The sequence below is a fragment of the Anguilla anguilla genome, chromosome 18 (genome assembly GCF_013347855.1).
Source record: "Anguilla anguilla isolate fAngAng1 chromosome 18, fAngAng1.pri, whole genome shotgun sequence".
NCBI classification, from domain to species: domain Eukaryota; kingdom Metazoa; phylum Chordata; class Actinopteri; order Anguilliformes; family Anguillidae; genus Anguilla; species Anguilla anguilla.
This window is the reverse complement of record NC_049218.1, coordinates 15,673,364-15,692,200: the sequence shown is the minus strand read 5'-3', so window position 1 is coordinate 15,692,200 and position 18,837 is coordinate 15,673,364. Positions and strand designations below refer to the sequence as shown.

Below are 18,837 nucleotides of genomic sequence, written 5' to 3'. Positions count from 1 at the left end.
AAAATGCCAGCATCATGTCGGACTGCAGCAAGCTTGCTTAAGCCAGGGTGTTTTAATATAGCTGCATATCTTATAGTATGTAACTTAGAATATACCCACAGTAGATCTCAGCTTTGGTTTGTTGATTATTCATAAAAGAATGTTTTTAGAACCGAGAGTTTAGCCAACTATACGGTAGTAAATTCTTTAATTCTGCTACCACTGAAATGGAGACAGCTGGAAATATGAATAAAAATATTCACTATTGCATTGACAAGTGACCTTTAAAAACATATACCCAGTATTACAGTATACTGTACAAAAGGGAAGACCAACATGATCAGTTATCTTTTTGCGAGTCTTAAAAAAAAAAAAAAATATATATATATAATTATATATATATATATATATATATAAAATTGTTATTATTATTATTATTGTTGTTAATAATAATAATAATAATAATAATAATAATAATAATTGGTGTTCTTATTATCAAATTAAATTTTATGTGAGTTACATAATGGATAAAATGTAGGCTGCTGTATTAGTACCTAGTTAGCATTGCAGGGCTGAAGGAACATTTAGGCATTTAGCAGACGCTCTTAGCCTTAAGAGAGGGAGTCTTGGGCGTCCCAAATCTCGTATATACTGTAGAACCAGTTTCCCCACTTGACATCCACTCAAATAGCAATGTTACTGTTTTATTTATTTTTTTCAGATCGTGCTCATTTGTGGTCACAGACTTTATGCAGATTGCCATACAAACAGTGTGTGGATTTGTGCCATCCTGAACAATGGCAGTCTGTCAGACAGCAGTAAGACGAGCGGTCACGTGGAGCATAATTTCAGCGCTGTGCCCGTTTAGTAGATCAAACTTGAAGCTGTAGAACGTCCACAGATCAGTATAAAAAGGCAAACAGGCCCTCGTGTTGAGGGTAATGTAATAAACTTGCACACCCTCAATGTTAATATTTTGTGATATGTAATAATTGAATTGTCTATGTCTGTCCGTGCATTTTGCACACATTTCGCAAATTTAGTATCGCAGGGAAAATATCTAGCCATTTTCATGTGAGCAAGATGTGATTCAGCTGTTTAGCATTCAAGTCAAGGAATTACTAAGAAAAAACTACTGCAGTAATTTGAGCAATTACAGCTTATTACCTGATAACTCTGGCTGCATTTTCATTTTGACTTCCACTGGGTGTTCAGAGACTGAATTATGGTGATGTTCTCTAAGGCTCTGGTAATCAGATGCTCTCTTTCAGGGCATCCATCTCCTGTGCTTTTAGATGGAAAGATTTAATCACTGAATATTTATTATTAATAATTGCTTACACTCTTGATTTTTGCATCCAGTAAAATTTTGCAGAAATGCATTGACACGTTCCTTCAAAAGGGCACAGGAACCACACAGGCGAAGAATTTACTGTAAATTCAAAAACAGAGCCAGATTATTTATTTGCTGTTGTTTTTTTTTGTTGTTTTTTTTTTTACAAGCTTTCAAATAAGAAATGTGAAACAGTTGGCTATTGTGAAGTGATAGGTGTAGGGAATTGCATGTTTGTCTGTAGATTGATTTTGGCACAGTGTATGGATCCATTCAAAGGCAGTGTACAAGCTGAAACACACACACATTTGCTCATTTGCAGATGTGAAACAGTAGTCTGGTGCCCACCCAAGTATCGACCTTGACAATAACGATCCATGTGTCAGCCGCATCTGCTTCCTGTGATTCTAAACATACCTCAGATTGCTTCTCTGCTCAAATGGAATCAAACCCCTTGTAGAGGGTAACAATAGAGAAATCTGCAAGGTCTTTCTTCCTGTTTTCTTCCGGTTTCCTTGAGGGCCCCACCCCCACCCCCCTGTCACTTCTAGATTCCCATGGCAACATTTATCCACATTGTTGACCCTTGTTTACTCTTTACGGATGAAGCATGTGACTCAGCTGTCGGTTATTTGACAGCAGTCATAATTTACTGCTGCGCTCAGTGTAATTAAACAGGAGATTTACATTCCTGACCACAGTCTTCCTACATTTTCACGTTTGCTTTAAATGAATCCTGTTATAATTCCAGACAGCATTCCAGTATATCAGCCGCTGTGGGCTGTGGCAGAGATCCCCCTGTCACATAACGCCCACATTGTTTTGTGCAGAAGCGTGAATTCATGACAGAGATCTCCTTGTGTTCCTCTTGTGTCCTCCCCCTGTTTAAAATCTGTCCACAGCATCGAGATATATAAGCACAGCCCACACACACTCCTTTAATGGACAGCAGTTGAAACAAAGCTACACAGCAATGTGCTCCTCCATATTCTTCATTTGCAGAAAATCTATCTATTTGCAGAAAGTCTTTTTACTCTATAGCTTGGCGTCTCGTAATACTTTCTTTCGTGTACTGTAGCAGATGTTTTGTAGGTAATATAACTGCTTGAAGCACAGTAATTGCTTATTTCTCAGTCGTTGCAAATTTCAGTTTGATTCCTCAGGGTCTGTTGTCATTTTAGGGGCACAAAATTAATTGGACTAATTAAAATAATCTGAAATGAAGTTTTCATATTTAGTACTTCCCTGGTGATGCTCTACCATGGCCTGTACTTCAGTTTCTGTTTGTTTCTGGGGCCAGTCAAGAATATTCTACTTAATGGTCCCGAAAACTCCTTAGTTTCTTTAGCAGTATGTTTGGAAAAATTGTCCTGATGCAAGGTGGAGCATCATCCAGTGAGTTTTGAGGCATTTAGTTTGATCTGAGCAGGACTAAATCAATAGAATCACCCCAATTACTTGAATCCTTCTCATTTCTCCCTGTAGCACTTCAGTGTCACACTTGTATCTCCATCCAGCACTTATATTATCCAGCACTTATATTACACTTGTGTCATTATCTTGATGTTGTAGCTTGTCATCATGCCTCCTAGTTTTACCATAACTTTCTGACCTATGCTTACTGTGTGAACTGGACTTAATGTGTTTATGGCTATAGATAACTGTTACATAATGAGTATTGTACCTTATTGGACCTGTGTTTTGTAGTTGTTCCAATGACCTTCAGTATATACTTATTGTACATCGCTTTGAATAAAGGTGTCCACCAAAAAAATAAATGTAATGAGCAGATAAGATGTTTCTGTACACTTCAGAATTCATTCTGCTCCTGACGGATAAGACAGTTTTTACTGAAAATGTACTTTTTTTGCACACTCAAACCTGGCCATTTTATTCTCAAGGCTTATCAGTGGTTTGCATCTTGTAGTGAATTCTCTGAGCATGTGCTGGTGTAGTCTCTTAACGGTAGCTAGTCTTAGACACGTGCCTACATCATAGAGGGTGTTTAATCTGTTCAACAGTGTTCGTTTGCTATTTCTGAGTTCACCAGTACGTTCTTGCTTCCTAACAATTAGCCTATTCAAACAGTTGATTTTGATAAATCCAGTGATTTGGCTATGTCTCTGATCAATTTATTCTGATTGTTCAACCTCATGTTTGGCCTGCTTTACTGACAATGACAATTATTTTGTCCTCACGTTGAGAGGGAACAGTTGCAGACTCAAAATGTAAATTCAGCACCTAGAACCTCACCCTTTTGTTGGCTTTCTTGTGCCTTGGCTAAGGATGCAAAGACACAGCTGGGTGGCTATGTATAAAAATGGCTGTAATTCCTTCATGGATCACCCACTATGGATGTAAATACAGATTTAAACTGACAGTCTTTATCCTCATATTCATTGTTTCATTTCAAGTCCAATGTGCTAGCATACAGAGGCAGAACAATAAAAATGGTGTCGCTGTCCCAAAAGGTTTGCGTGTAACTGCATGTGTAGATGCTTATGTGGAATGATGATGTAACCCCACCACAAGCAGAATGCTGCAGGCCATTGTCAGGGTTTTTATGATGTCGTATTTCCCCCGTGGCTTGCTGTACATAAACATTGAGTATATTAATATGGTCATATTGAAGTTAAAGTTAGGCACATGTTCCCATTAGGTAGTCAGTAGCACGCATAGGATTGGGGAAACATGCAGTTGCACACTGTGGCTTGGGAAAAATCTGTATTCCTTTTACTTGCTTCTATTTTTATAGGCATTCATATTAAAATAATTGACATTTGTAAAAGAGCACTAATTGATATTAATCTATGCATATGTAATTGGCATGTGTAATTTGGTCAAGTGAGTAATAAGATTTTCTTGTCTTAGGCTGATTATGTACACCTTTCCTGGCAGGTGAGGTGGAACATGTGCTTTCCTCTACTCATCAGAAGTTCCTAAACATAGGTATCATAACCACAAACCAATTCAGTATGAATTTTCAGTTTTGATTTGACTGGAAGTATTCATCCTTAGGGACTCTTTGACTATGAGGGCTCTTTGTGTGTCGTCCCCATCTGTGTCTGATACAGTTGCGTACTAACCGAACAATGGCAGTAAAGTAATGTGGTAAGATGCCAAAACCATTATCTAAATGCATGGTTTATGTTTTACCATTCTACTTTTTTCCAGTTGTGCAAGACTGTACATATTTCCTAAAATGTTCCTTACAAGAAATGAAAAAAATATATATTTTCAAGAAAAATTTTATTACTAATCTGACTGAATAGAGGATAACTACAACTATATATATAATCATTTAGGACACTTTCCTCAAGTTCCAAGGAATGTTCTTACAGTAGCTCACTGTGTGCCCACAGAACATTCCAAAACTCTTTAGTAATGTTCTAGAGGAAATCTCACCGCAGATGTTGCTGTTGCAGCTGTCATTCCCTTCACCAGGAAGGATTGCACAAAGTACAGTGTTGGGATGAGCACCCCACTCAGATCTCATTTAAAATCCCAGTGTTCCCTTTAGAGAGAATATCAAGGCTAGACTTACTATAAATAATTAATAGTGCAACCGTTGCTGTTGCTAAGATTTGGTGTAATGTATGTCCAGGGAACATTAAAGAGTTATTGTGATCAGCCAGATATGAGTTGATATCACAGGGAATTATAGCTATATTTATAAGCTTGTAGTCAATCGTGTAAATAAGAAGTGTAAATTTAGTAAATTGTGTCCTGCTTCTTCCTTAGCAACATGAGTAGCTGTTGCTAAGGAAGCTGCTAAACATATTTCATTCATTGTCCAGGAAGATGAGTGAAGAATATATGAGAATATCAGTTCATTAATAAAAACAATTAATGTTTTAAGTCTTGAGATGGTAGTGTAGATGCAAAAATGACTCACACTATGATTTAATTTCAAACTGCGATATTTTTAGTCATGCTGTGAATTTGGTATGTGTGACTTTGACTAATTTCACGTGTTCTGATTCATATATATCCACAGTTTGTTAATAAAACCTTAAAGCCCATTGGCTATGAAATTAGACGCCAGAATCTAACAATAACGTCTTAAATTACTGCTTTTATCTGTCAGTGATTCAAGGTGCTGCACTATAGTCCACATACTGTTGTAAAGCTTAGACTCTTCACACTTTGATGCATAAAAACCCCATGTTGTTCAGTAAAAGCACCATTTCATAATCCAATAACTGTCTGCAACAAGTCAAACAACTTCTAATATGACAGCAATTGTATTGAAATCACCAAAATCCTCTTTGAGCTATAAGAAATCAATTCACTCTTTATACTTAGGCTAGGAAAAGTCAGTGCATTATTTCTATTGAGCTGAAAGCATTTTCAGGAGCACTTGATAACGAGTCTAAATAGAATTTCAAATGTGAAAATGCAATTTCTCAACAAAAAAACTTATTTCCTTACAAACAGTGAAAAAAATTATTTCAGTTAGACATTCCAGTGCCAAGTAAGCTACCTGAAAGCAAGCTACTACCTGGAGAAGTTGACCCGCTCTATGATCTACCCATTGTGACTTTTGATCCTGCTGGGAAACCCTGTATGTGTTACAGTAACCTTAAAGTCTCGTATGATTCTACTGCATACTGAGTTACTTTCGCTTTCCATTTTCGGAAAGTGCATGTGTGCTGTTTTAATGCACCTCAGAATGGCCTCCCTGCTCTGCTGCATACTGTATGTGCTGTTTTGAAAACAGGGAACCATTATTAATAAGCAATGATTGTGGTTAAACTGAAAGATTTTAGTGGTTGATAATGTTAATTTATCCAGAAGAAAATCTCTTAAATGGTTTCAATCAGTATGTATGAATGAAATTGTGCAGATGGCAAGGAGACCTTTTGGATGGGTTTGTTTGTTTATTTCTCACTTTTGAAGACTTTTGAAGATAATCTGTCGTTTAGTTATATCTCAAACACTATGGTGTAAAAAAATGCCATCCTCCAGTGATGCTCATTCTGTCATTTTACTTTTTTCAGTTAAAATGTTTAAAATTCCCCAGCCGTTGTTCCTGATTGATGGCTATAGATGGTGATGTTATCTCCTGTTGCAGTCTCAAGGGCTAATGTCCTCTAAGCAGAAAACCCAGCCATCCGATAGCTATCAACATCCGTGCCTCGACACCACCATAAGGTGTCCATTTCTAACTCTTGCTTTGTTGCCCACATTGGACGTTAAATGGTGCTATGAGCTCACTACACTGAAAACATGAACCTCCAGCACCAGGGTGAAACTGTGCCCATGCCCTGGCACCACAGGTGAGGCCAATTTGGGTAGTGGGTTCTCACTTTCTCAGCAGTGCCCTCCGTCTCCACTACACACGCTTTTAATATGAAGCACGTCGTCACCTCATGTGCTTAAATACAAATGGGGCTTGAAGCTGATTAAGTGTTTTCACTGTTAATGGTAAAAAAAAATTGTTTTTGAAAATGAAAATACATCACAGTAGTTGAGTTGGTGTATTCACAGTGATTCTGCAATCAAAGTAAAATGTTTATTAATGTTAGCAGTTGAAACCCAGGCTCTGTCATTGAGAAGTAAACCGTGGTGAGGTGAGCTCTGTTCAGTAATTAGAGGAATTTAAACATGCTAATTCACTTTCCCCTCACCCTGGGCACTATTAGCACTCATTAAGCTTGGCATACATTTGCTGAAATGGTTGGTTTTTTGTTTTTTTAGTACAGAGTGGCTTTGTGATCCTGTTCTAGTGGATTTGTTTCCCATCTCAAGGGAATCTGCTTATATAATTAGCTCTGATTCTGTACATTCATGAACATAATTGATGTTCTCCATTCCCACACAGTGGAATTTATGGAGTTAAGTGAGGCTGAACCATCCTTACTGAAGCAAATTGTGACGGGATGCGATTTAAAACAAACATTTTTTGTTTTTCTTAAAGGTAGCTTCAGTTCTACAGATTCCACAGAAATACTGTACTTGTTTCCTAACTGTGCTATACTGATGGAGTTGTGTGTATCTGTGCTTGCAGCTGATTGGAGGGTTCATCCTAGCCATTGGCATCTATGCGGAGGTGGAACGACAGCGGTATAAGACCTTGGAGGGGGTCTTCCTCGCCCCGGCCATCATCCTCATTGTTCTGGGCATTGTCATGTTCATTGTGTCCTTCATCGGCGTGCTGTCTTCCCTCAGAGACAACTTGCTCCTCCTGAAAGTGGTGAGTTGCTTCTGTATTGTGATATGGGGACAGCCCAGTGGAACCCTCTCTCCCTGGACAACACCACAACTAATTATGCACCAGCTTACAAGCCGGGTTAAATGCCATGGAGGATGCCATGTGCGTTAGCCCCAGTGACAGAGAGCTGAAGGGTGGTAGTATAGTGTAATGGTTAGGGAACTGGGTTTGTAACCTAAAGGTTGCCAGTTCAGTTCCCAGGTAGGACACTGATTTTGTTCTCTTGAGCAAGGCACTTAGCCTGAATTGCTTCAGTATACATTCAGCTATATAAATGGACACTGCTAAATGCCTGCAATGTTCATGTAAAAGAAGGGTTGGATGATATACTTGTCACTTTTCTACACTGACAAGTGGTTTGATTGATTGACAAGAATGTCCTCTGATGACATCATTTGATCTGTGGCCTTGGCAACATGCCCTGATCACAGGTATTACCTATAAAACTGCAGTATGTCCAGAGCTCTGCTGTTTGTTTGGTTGCCCAGACCCACTCAAGTGACCAAATCAATCCAGTTCTTCAAAACCTCTACTTCCCATTCAGCAAAGATTTCAGGTCAAATTACTCTCTGTCACCAATAAAGCCCTCAATAATCTGGCCCCTTCAAGCCTGGTCAACCTCCCCCACTGCTATATGCCCTCCCGCAGGCTCAGATCATCAACGGTAACCTCCTCATCCAAGCTCTAAGGATCAAGCTCTGGACTTCGGGGTGGATAGGGCATTCTCCATTGCAGCCCCATCCCTCTGAAACTCTCTGCCCCACCGTATCAGAGACTCTTCATTGTTCCCCACTTTCAATAAAGCTCTCAAAGCTCACCTGTTCAAAACAGCTTTCAATATATAATTTGCCATTATACTTTTATTATCCATGTTTTTAGTTACTTTGTTCTATTGCCCTCAGTTATATGCTGTCTTCATTTGTCGTTCTCACACTTGCTTGATTTTAATGCTATGCACTTATGATTTCTTTGCAGTGCTGTGTGCCTTTTTTGACCTCTGTGTTTTGATTTTGGATTTTATTCAAATAAAACTAGTTGTAAAGCATCTTTGAGTACTTTGAAAAGCATTATATAAATAAAACGTAGTAGCTTACAGTGAAAAGATCTCATCTGATATCAGGCTTTATGGGGGGGGGGGGGGAGAAATTCTTAAATAATTCTTAAATTATTAAATGTAAAATTGGAGAATTTTTTTTTTAAATTGCTTTATCTAAGCGGGTGTAAAATCTTAGAATGTAGTGCAAACAGTACCAGTTATTCGGTAGAAATACTCAGCACCTGTACATTGCAATAAAGTATGGAGCATTTAATTTATGAAGGCACCTTTCTCTATGCTAATGTCAATCAAGCAAATTTACTCACTCATTAAAATTGTTGAATATCATGTAAGAGGTTCAGTAGCCTACATACGAATTTTCCAAAAATATTTTGGATATTTGAGTAACTGCTGTGAAACTACTTATGCCATTTTCTTTCATTACATATTTATAACAGAAGATGGATGAAAGTTAAGAGAGACTGCTTAAGTAACAGATCCTTTCTACTGCTGCCAATAGGGTTGTGAATAATAATGACTGTGAACTGTGCTGTTCCCCTACAGTTCCTCTACACCCTGACAATCTGTCTGATTCTGGAGCTGCTTGGTGGGATTCTGGCACTTGCGTTCAGAAACCAGGTACCATCAAACCCAATCAGTTTTGTTTTCCCAGTTTTATATACGTCTCTATACATTACATACAGCCCTATGTATGGCTCTATATATAGTACTGCATATGGCTACAGATGTAATGGTGGCGTTGTATGAAACAAATTTGTAATAGGGACAATGGATCTCACAAATAATTTACACTGGCCATTCTAGAACTGCAATTTCAGCTGAAAGCAATCAAAATTTTAGTAGACAGAATGAATTACGTATCATATTCAGATATTTAGATGATGTCTTGGGAAAAATTTGAGATATTTATACGCCTGTATTCTTCCCAAGATGCACATATTAACAGGTTGATACGTCAAGGCCTGATCACATTTCCATCAGTTTCGGTTGACATGGTGATGTGAGAATTATGAAGAATTGCATTAAATCATGTGGAAGCCGGGGAGTAGTTATTTATATGCAGTAAATCAGTTCAATAAAAATCTTTCCATTGTGCTGATTTTCTTTTGATCCCCTGTATATTACTCTCAATACTGGTTATTCAGTGCAGCTTTTCTGTTTATTGCTCTCATCTATGTCTGATGTAAATTTCTTATGGCTGCTTCTCTGTACGGAAGTGCTAAAAAAAGTAAAGATGTGTTGTACTGTATGTGTACAGCTATACTCTGTGGTGAATTGCATGGTATAACACTGAAATATTAATAACCTGATTGATTGATATGTTATTAAGAGTTATTATGAGTGTCAAATTATTATTATTATTATTACTACTACTACTACTACTATTACTATTACTACTACTACTACTACTATTTTGTACTGCTATGTATTTCTGTTGCTACAGTGTTTTAAATTGAAACCTTAGCTATGTACTGCTGCCATCTTGGTCAAGTCTCTCTTGAAAAGAGATTTTCATCTCAGTGAGACTTCCTGATAGGTACACTACATGGCCAAAAGTATGTGGACACCCCTTCGAATTAGCCAGCCACATCCATTGCTAACAGGTGCATAAAATCACGCATACAGCCAATGAATGTCCATTGATGAACATTGGCAGGAGAACGGGTCACACTGAAGAGCTTGATGATTCAGTGTGGCACTGTCATAGGATGCCACCATTCCAACAAGTCAGTTTGTCAAATTTTTAAAAAGTATGCCCTGATGGAGCTGCCCCGGTCAACTGTGAGTGCTGTTATTGTGAAGTGAAGCCACGAGGCAGCAGGCCACACAAGCTCACAGAACGGGACCACTGAGCGCTGAAGGGCATAGCATGTAAAAATCATCTGTCCTCTGTTGCAACACTCACTACCAAGTTCAAGACTGCCTCTGGAAGCAATGTCAACACAAGAACTGTTTGTCGAGAGCTTCATGAAATCAGTTTCCATGGCCAAGCAGCCGCACACAAGCCTAAGATCTCCATGCACAATGCCAAGCAATGGCTTGAGTGGTGTAAAACACACCGCCATTGGACACGGTGGAAATGCATTCTCTGGAGTGAGTGACGAATCTGGGTTCTGTGAATGCCAGGAGAATGCTGCCTCCCCAAATGCATAGTGCCAACTGCAAAGTTTGGTGGAGGAGGAATAATGGCCTAGGGCTGTTTTTCATGGTTTAGTCTAGGCCCCTCAGTTCCAGCGAAGGGAAATATTAATGTTACAGCAAATAATGACATTCTAGAGAATTGTGTGCTTCCAACTTTGTGGCAACAGTTTGGAGAAGACCCTGTCTTGTTTCAGCATGACAATTCCCCCGTGTGCAAAGCAAGGTTCATGAAGAAATGGTTTGATGAGTTTAGTGTGGAAGACCTTGACTGACCTGCACATCAGTCACCTTTGGGATGAGTTGAAATGCCGACTGAAAGCCAGGCCTTATCACCCAGTATCAGTGCCCTACCTCACTAATGCTCATGTGGCTGAATGGAAACGAATCCCTGCAACAAAATCTAGTGGAAAGCCTCCCCAGAAGAGTGGAGGCTGTTGTAGCAGCAATGGGGGAACCAACTCCATATTAATGCCCATGTTTTGGTAATGATGTTCATTCCAAATCTCCAAACCAAGCACATATGGGTGTGCTGTTTGGGTGTCCACATTCTTTCTTCCATGTAGAGTAGGCATGTAGGTAGGTAAATAAATAAATGAATAATACAAAGTTATGCACAGAATGTTGCAGTATAACAAGCAAAAGACAATGGCACCTGTTTCAGACCAGTAGGACAGATGAACCATAAGACTAGCTTCCTCTCCAGCCATAGGACTAAAATACCAGTCATATCAGCGACCAGAGAGCCTGGTGGTGCATCATTATCCAGAGCAGTATGAAGGCACGTTTCTGAGATGACACATTGCAGGCTGTTTTTAAACATAAAGGAAGATGGGAGACATGAATCTGCCAGGCTTGAGCTCTGGGGGAAATGGTTTATGAAGGCATCAGATGAAAAATGTGGAGGCAGTGTGTGAAAGGGAATTACATTAAATGCCTCTTGAACAGGATTCATTTCATTGAAGAGATACATGAGCATGGGGTAAGAGGTACAGTGGAAGAGGGCAGAGGGAGGCATAGAGGGAGATGGGAACATGGAGGAATTTTCAATGTTAAAGTGAGAAAAGGACAAACCATTTTCTTTGCATGGCACTAAAGACCCTGAACTCTTGTTTTGCAGGGTTTTATTTTAATGTGCAAATATACAGGAATATTTAGAGGTCAGCTCACTCATAGAAAGATCTCTTTAATACTGAAAAGTCATCAATCAAGCCTTACATGCACAGGCCACAGCTTTATTATTCTGGAAAAATTTTAACTCTTTGCTGTTGGCATTTTTTTAAAGATTTAACGTCAGATGTAACATTTATTTAAATGATTGATTCATGGTTTACTTTTTGTGAAAGGGTGTGAATGGTTGTTAGTTTCCTGGACATCGTGTTTACTAACATTTCTGCCTATCAGCTGGACCCTTCTGAGTGTGTACTGAACAGTGCACCTTTAAATCTTCAGCTACTTTGCAATTTCTTTCAATTTCTCTGGGAATAACCTTCTTGCCACAATATGTTTACTTGTCCCCACAATTTTATGTCCAACTCCTCCTTCTTTTCCATATTTCATGCAACTTTAGTGCCTATTTTATTTGCACTACAGGCTAAAGGTATTAGGCTACCTGTGGTTTAATAAAAACTTGAGGCAGATAAGATTTCACTCAATTTAATTATCCCTCCACTATGCAAAATGATCGGATGAACTTCCAAAATTTAGTTTAATTGTAATTAAAGCCAAAGGAGGATATTTTGAGGACATGCCTAAGATTATTTTTAGGCAAAACTCATCTTTTTGTTTTAATGTAGGTAGAAATAGGTTAAAAAATGTTTATACTTTTCTTATGGTTTCTTATTCAATAAATATGCATATATTAAATGAATTCTTCTCTACCTAAAGTTTTTAAATAAAAAACCATAGGTGGCCAAAACTTTGGCCTTTTACTGTAAATATTATAGCCTAAACATAATTAGGAGCTAAAGCATCACATTACTAAAACCTAAGACAAAAAAAAATGTGAAATCAAAAGACATGCTCCTAAAAAGCTTGCCAGTACAGCAAAGCTAGAACAGGAAGTGAAGTGGGCGCATTTATTTGGACCTGTTAATTGGCAAGCAGCATACATTATTTCTCTCCTCTACATAGTGATAGATCTATGGGACAGTTCTGTTCTCTTTGTGGTGATGGCTATGAGCACATTTATCCACTATAGTGAGAGAGAAATGCCTTGGTAGGCTGATATAATGTGACATATTCAGACTTGTTTTTCCTTCATGGAGGAAACTGGTTTTAATTAGCCCCATCCTGCCATCCACAAAGATCAATCTCTTCAGTCTAGCAGCGGTTCTGGTGTTAATTATGCCTTTGATTGGGGCAGATAATTAACTGATAGGATTAGTCAGTTCAGCTGGTGATAAGGCGGTAAAGGCCAATGTTTCATATTTCCATTGCTTAATCTTTTATCCCTCTCTGACTCTGAAGATATATTGGGTATGAGGGTATCTTGCTGCTATTGAGCCTGGCTGAATTGGCTCCTTTCGGCTTCATGCTGTGGCATTGTAATGCAGTCTGATATTTGTGTTTTTGGCCTCCTTATTGTGGTTGAAATACAAAGAGATGTTTGGTCCTACTTTGCTTCAAACTGGGCGAGGAGCGGTGCAGTAGGCGTCAAACACAGCAGTATTTGTGCTACATATTTATCGATATTTCTGAAAGGCCGTACGTGTACATGCAAAGGCCACTGTAATCCTCAGCATAAAAGCACTTGTCTGTTACAGTGTGATTCTGCTCTCTCTCTCTCAGCCTCTTACTAAGGTATAACCTGATAATACTGATGTTTGCAGTGGTTCATTGTAAGGTGGTTTACAAACGTGTCCCCCTTATCAAACCCCCAAAGGAAAACAGTATAGTCAGGTCCATAAGTATTTGGACAGCGACACAATTTTCATCTTTTTGGCTCTGTACGCCAACCCAATGGATTTGAAATGCAACAATCAAGATGTGATTTAAGTGTAGACTTTAAGATTTAATTTAAGGGTTTTGTCAAAAATACTGTATGAACAATGTAGGAATTACAACCATTTTTATATATAGCCCCCCCCCCCCCACCCCCTAATTTTAGTGGCTCAAAAGTAATTGGACAAACTAACATAATCGTAAATTAAATTGTCATTTTTTAATACTTGGTTGCAAATCCTTTGCAGTCAATGACTGCCTGAAGTCTTGAACCCATAGATATCACCAGGCACTGGGTTTCCTCCCTGGTGATGCTCTGCCAGGCCTCTACTGCAGCTGTCTTCGGTTCCTGCTTGTTCTTGGGGCGTTTTGCCTTCAGTTTTGCCTTCAGCATGTGAAATGCATTCTCCATTGGATTTCTTGTCAGGTGATTGACTTGGCCATTGCAGAACATTCCATTTCTTTGCCTTAAAAAAGTCTTGGGTTGCTTTCGCATTATACTTCTGGTCATTGTCGATCTGCACTGTGAAGCGCCGTCTAATGAGTTTTGAAGCATTTGGCTGAATCTGAGCAGATAATGTAGCCCTATACACATTAGTCATATCATCAATAAATACAAGGGAACCAGTTACAGTGGTAGCCATACATGCCCATGCCATAACACTACCTCCACCATGCTTCACAGATGAGGTGGTATGTTTTGGATAGTGAGCAGTTCCTTTTCTTCTCCATACTCTTCTCTTCCCATCATTCTGGTACAAGTTGACGTCTGTCCGTAGGATGTTGTTCCAGAACTGTACAGGCTTTTTAAGATTTTTTTTGCAAAATTTAATCTGGTCTTCCTGTTTTTGAGGCTTACCAATGGTTTACATCTTGTGGTAAACCCTCTGTATTTACTCTGGTGAAGTCTTCTCTTGATTGTTGACTTTGGCACAGATACGCCTACCTCCTGGAGGGTGTTCTTGATCTGGCTAACTGTTGTGAAGGGGTTTTTCTTCACAAGGGAAGGTATTCTTCTGTCATCCACCACAGTTGTTTTCCATGGTCTTCCAGGCCTTTTAGTGTTCCTGAGCTCACCAGTGCATTCTTTCTTTTTAAGAATGTACCAAATGGTTGATTTGGCCACATCTAATGTTTTTGCTATCTCTCTGATGGGTTTTTTGTTTTTTTTTTTCAGCCTAATGATGGCTTGCTTCACCGACAGTGACAGCTCTTTGGACTTCATATTGAGAGTTAACAGCAACAGATTTCAAATGCAAATGCCACACTTGAAATCAATTCTAGACCTCTAGATCTGCTTACTTGTAAATAAAATAATGAGGGAATAACACACACCTGGCCATGGAACAGCTGAGCAGCCAATTGTCCAATTACCTTTGGTCCCTTGAAAACGGGGGGACCACATATAAAAAGAGCTGTAATTCCTACACCGTTCACCCGATTTGGATGTAAATACCTTCAAATTAAATCAAATTCAATTAATTTCAACTCCAATATGCTGTGGTAGACAGCTAAAATAACAATAACTTTGTCAATGTCCAAATATTTATGGACCTGACTGTATTTACTGTGCTGACAGGGAGTCAGAAGGGTTTGATAAAGAGTTTGCAATGTGCAATGGCAGTTGCTAAACATTCTACTGGATCAGCATTATGTAAACTTACGTTGGGGTCTTTGGTGGTTGTGGTGCAGTGGGTACTGAGTAAAGATGAACAATGGGTAATGCATATTACCTGAGTTAGCACCCAGCTGTACTACAACCCGGTTCGATAGGCTTACAGAGATTAGACGAGCACAATCAATAATGTTACTGTTTTTCTGTGATTGTGTCTTTCTTTGATGTCTTGGGGTTTTTCTTTGATCCTTGGGTATACAAGGGAAAAAACGGAATGGTATGAGGAGACTCGTCAACATGGTCTCCTGCGCACCATTCGTGTATAGCCATTCCACTACTCACACATTTTGCACCATTGTATATTGCCATTATTGAACATACTGTACAATAAATTGACATTCCTCTTTGATTCTTACCACTACACACCTAGCAGTTTTAAGGTCCTAACATGCACAAAGAAGTCAGGATATCTGCATCCCCTAGTCACGTTACTAGCAGATCATTTGCAGTCTCCTTCTATGTATAAGTGTTAGCTCAGAGGAAAGGTTAAAACATTATTTTGGAGTCAGATAACTGAGATATCATTAAATGAATCCTGTTCCAGTACCACTGGCTAAGACTACATGCATTCCTTCACTGCTCAGATACTTCTGCTGTTTGTTCTATCTGAGGGGGATTCTTACACATGTAATCAGACATTCTGAAAGTGGTAGATATTCAAACCCTACATGCCAGCCAGATCCCTCCGTTCTGCTACCTCAGGACGCCTAGCACCTCCCCCTCTTCGCACCTGCACTTCCAGAACACGTCTCCTGTCTGTTCTGGCCCCACGATGGTGGAATGACCTTCCTGTGGAGGTCAGAACAGCTGAGACTGTGACCCATTTCAAACGACGACTGAAGACCCACCTCTTCAGGCTGCACCTCTCCCCATCCCTCCCTTCCCCCCTGTAAATGACTAAACTTAGGGTTGTAACTAGGCAGCTGTTTCATAGGTGACTTAGGCGCATCAACTGTCTTAACGACTACTTGTATTTTTATTTATTTTTATTTTTATTTTTCCATAGATTGCGTTGTTGCCGTTCTCGTTGTTAGTGTTAATCAGTTTAACCATCAGGGTCCAAGTTGAACTATGCGGTTGTTCCCTGTACTTGGACCGGTACTTCTCTCTAGGGGTTTCGTCATACTTGTTCCTGGTTATGGTTATACACTTTGTTGTACGTCGCTCTGGATAAGAGCGTCTGCCAAATGTCTGTAATGTAATGTAATGTAATGTAATGGTATTCTTGAAGGCCATATTAAACATTTCCTATTGTAAATTATGTATATTTAATGCCAATTCCTTAGTGACATGGTCACTCTAAATATTTTTATTAGACTTGTGTTCCAGTAAATCAGTCATCCCGAAAGAGATAGCTAGTCTTTTCACATTATTCCCACTGCACAGTACATAGTGTCCACATCTTACGAGGTGTGATAAACATGTGTAAGATATGTGTGGACAGTGTACTGATGAGTGTTCTGTATTGATTAATTATGTATATCCTGTACATTCTGTTTCCTCCTTTGATTCAAAAGGCATATATTTTTGATTGCAAGTTTGACAGAATACCTTTCTTTTCCCTGTAGACAGTTCACCTCCTGAATAAAAATATTCGGAAGGGGATGGTGAATTACTATGATGACCTGGATTTTAAGAACATTATGGACTTTGTTCAGAGAAAGGTAAGGCCATTTTCACAATCTGAAATATAGAATCAGTCTCCAAAAAAATTTGGAAGGCAGGCATAATTCCAATGCTGGCATCGGTATTTATTTATTATATAATCAGGGATAACCTGAGAATTCTGAATCATGTGATTTTTTTATCAGTTAAAGGAAAGAACATGCAGCATGATAGGACACATGGCTGGAAATAAAAATAAAGCGCTGCACATTAACTGGATTGAATACCATTACAAAATAATTTGCCTTGAGAAAACCTCCTGTTGGACTGCTGCCCCACTTTTGACGTATTTAGCTAAGTATTTAGAATGCTAAATGAGACTGTGTACATTAGTAGATTAGCCTGGCTGGTACTTAAAAGAATATCTTACCAAATACGCAGCTTATTATGTTCAAAACTAGATTAGTGAATTCAGCACATTTACTTTTCATTTGCTCTTAATCCCCTGCTGAAAATTCCAGCTGGTTAAGATGATTTAAGCTGTGCTTTTAACAGTTCTAAGTGGTCAAAACTGGCCTATCACTGGTCAAAGCTGGTCTCTAGTTGGACGTAGTTGGTCAAAGTTGGTTAAGCTGGTAAGAGTAACCTGGTGGACTAGCTGACTACAGGTATGTAGGCTGGTCAGCTGGTGAACAACTGGTTGACCAGCTAAAAGTCCCGAAAGCACAACTTAAACCAGCTTGACCAGCTTAGGTTTAATGCAGGCTGGAATTAGATATGTGACCCTTATGGTGCTTATTACCAGGCAAAAACCAGTATTCACCAAGCATTGACATTTCTGTGAAAAGAAAGACATGTCCATGTCTTTAAACTGAGACTGAAACTGAAACCCAGGAAAGCTTGATTTTCTAATTTATTCCTTCAATCACTTTTTAGCTTGCTACTTAATATTGTAGCACAATTATTTAACAATTTTCAAAATCCACATTTTCCAACTTTTATTGGATAACAGACATGTGATGAATAAAATCTTTTATAAGACTGGATAATCTTCCTTGCTCTTTTGTGTCTGCAAAACCTACATGAAAAGAGCCTTAGATTTTATTAAATATTTAAAGAATTAAACTAAGTTCATTTTAATACATGTCCTTAATAACTCACTTGAATTTTCTTTATTATGTCCTACTGTTCATTTATTTATCTTTGCTGTCATTTCCCTGTTCACAAAAAGATGTTTTCAGCATCCCAGAAGGTATTGTCGAGTCTCCCTTTCTGATATTCTTTGCAAAGATATTTGCAAAAGCACTGGCTTGCAGACTCAGTTGTGTCACTGGGAGCATTATTAGACTGGGATCATATTCAAAAGCTATAGTACAGTACAACATTAGTTGCTTAATTATTTTGTAACGGCTAGCACAGGATTCATCCTTTACAGTTTCTTCAGCCTTCATTAAACTGAAGAATCTCTCTTCCCTGCCACTGCAAGCGTAGGTAATGATGGCTATTATGTCTTTTTATAGCACAGCAATGCAGACAGGCCTTGGAAACCTGGATTTCTGAAACAGTGTTTTAAATGATGTAACCATCAAAATGTACCGTTAACCTCATTTCTGTTACAGAATTTCATATGTTGGATAGAAATTTTTAAAACAAAACAAGCTGCTCATTTAAAATGTATGTTGTACAGTTATGAGGAAAACGTGTTAATGTTGGAAGACATCTGCCTGTAAGATTCAGCATACCTCTCTTCTTATGACACTTTTAATTTCAAGTGGAATGAGCCTCCAGAAATAGCCCAAACTCAGGCATGTTCTCCTCCATGAAAAAGGCTAAAAGTTTATTTGAGAAACACAAGCACAGTGCTGTACATCAGATTTTTGCTTTTAGTATGT

The 18,837-nt window shown here is 38.7% G+C and overlaps 1 protein-coding gene across 1 annotated transcript in view; it reads left to right on the top strand.

Annotated features, from left to right (window-relative positions):
• The window catches only part of tspan15 (tetraspanin 15), a 31,420-nt gene that overhangs the window by 4,940 nt on the left and 7,643 nt on the right, over nt 1-18,837 (top strand). Inside the window, exons 2-4 of the mRNA XM_035401014.1 lie at nt 7,323-7,508; nt 9,127-9,201; nt 16,909-17,004. Of these exons, the coding sequence (XP_035256905.1) occupies nt 7,323-7,508; nt 9,127-9,201; nt 16,909-17,004 (357 nt within the window). The remainder of the gene's footprint in view (nt 1-7,322; nt 7,509-9,126; nt 9,202-16,908; nt 17,005-18,837) is intronic.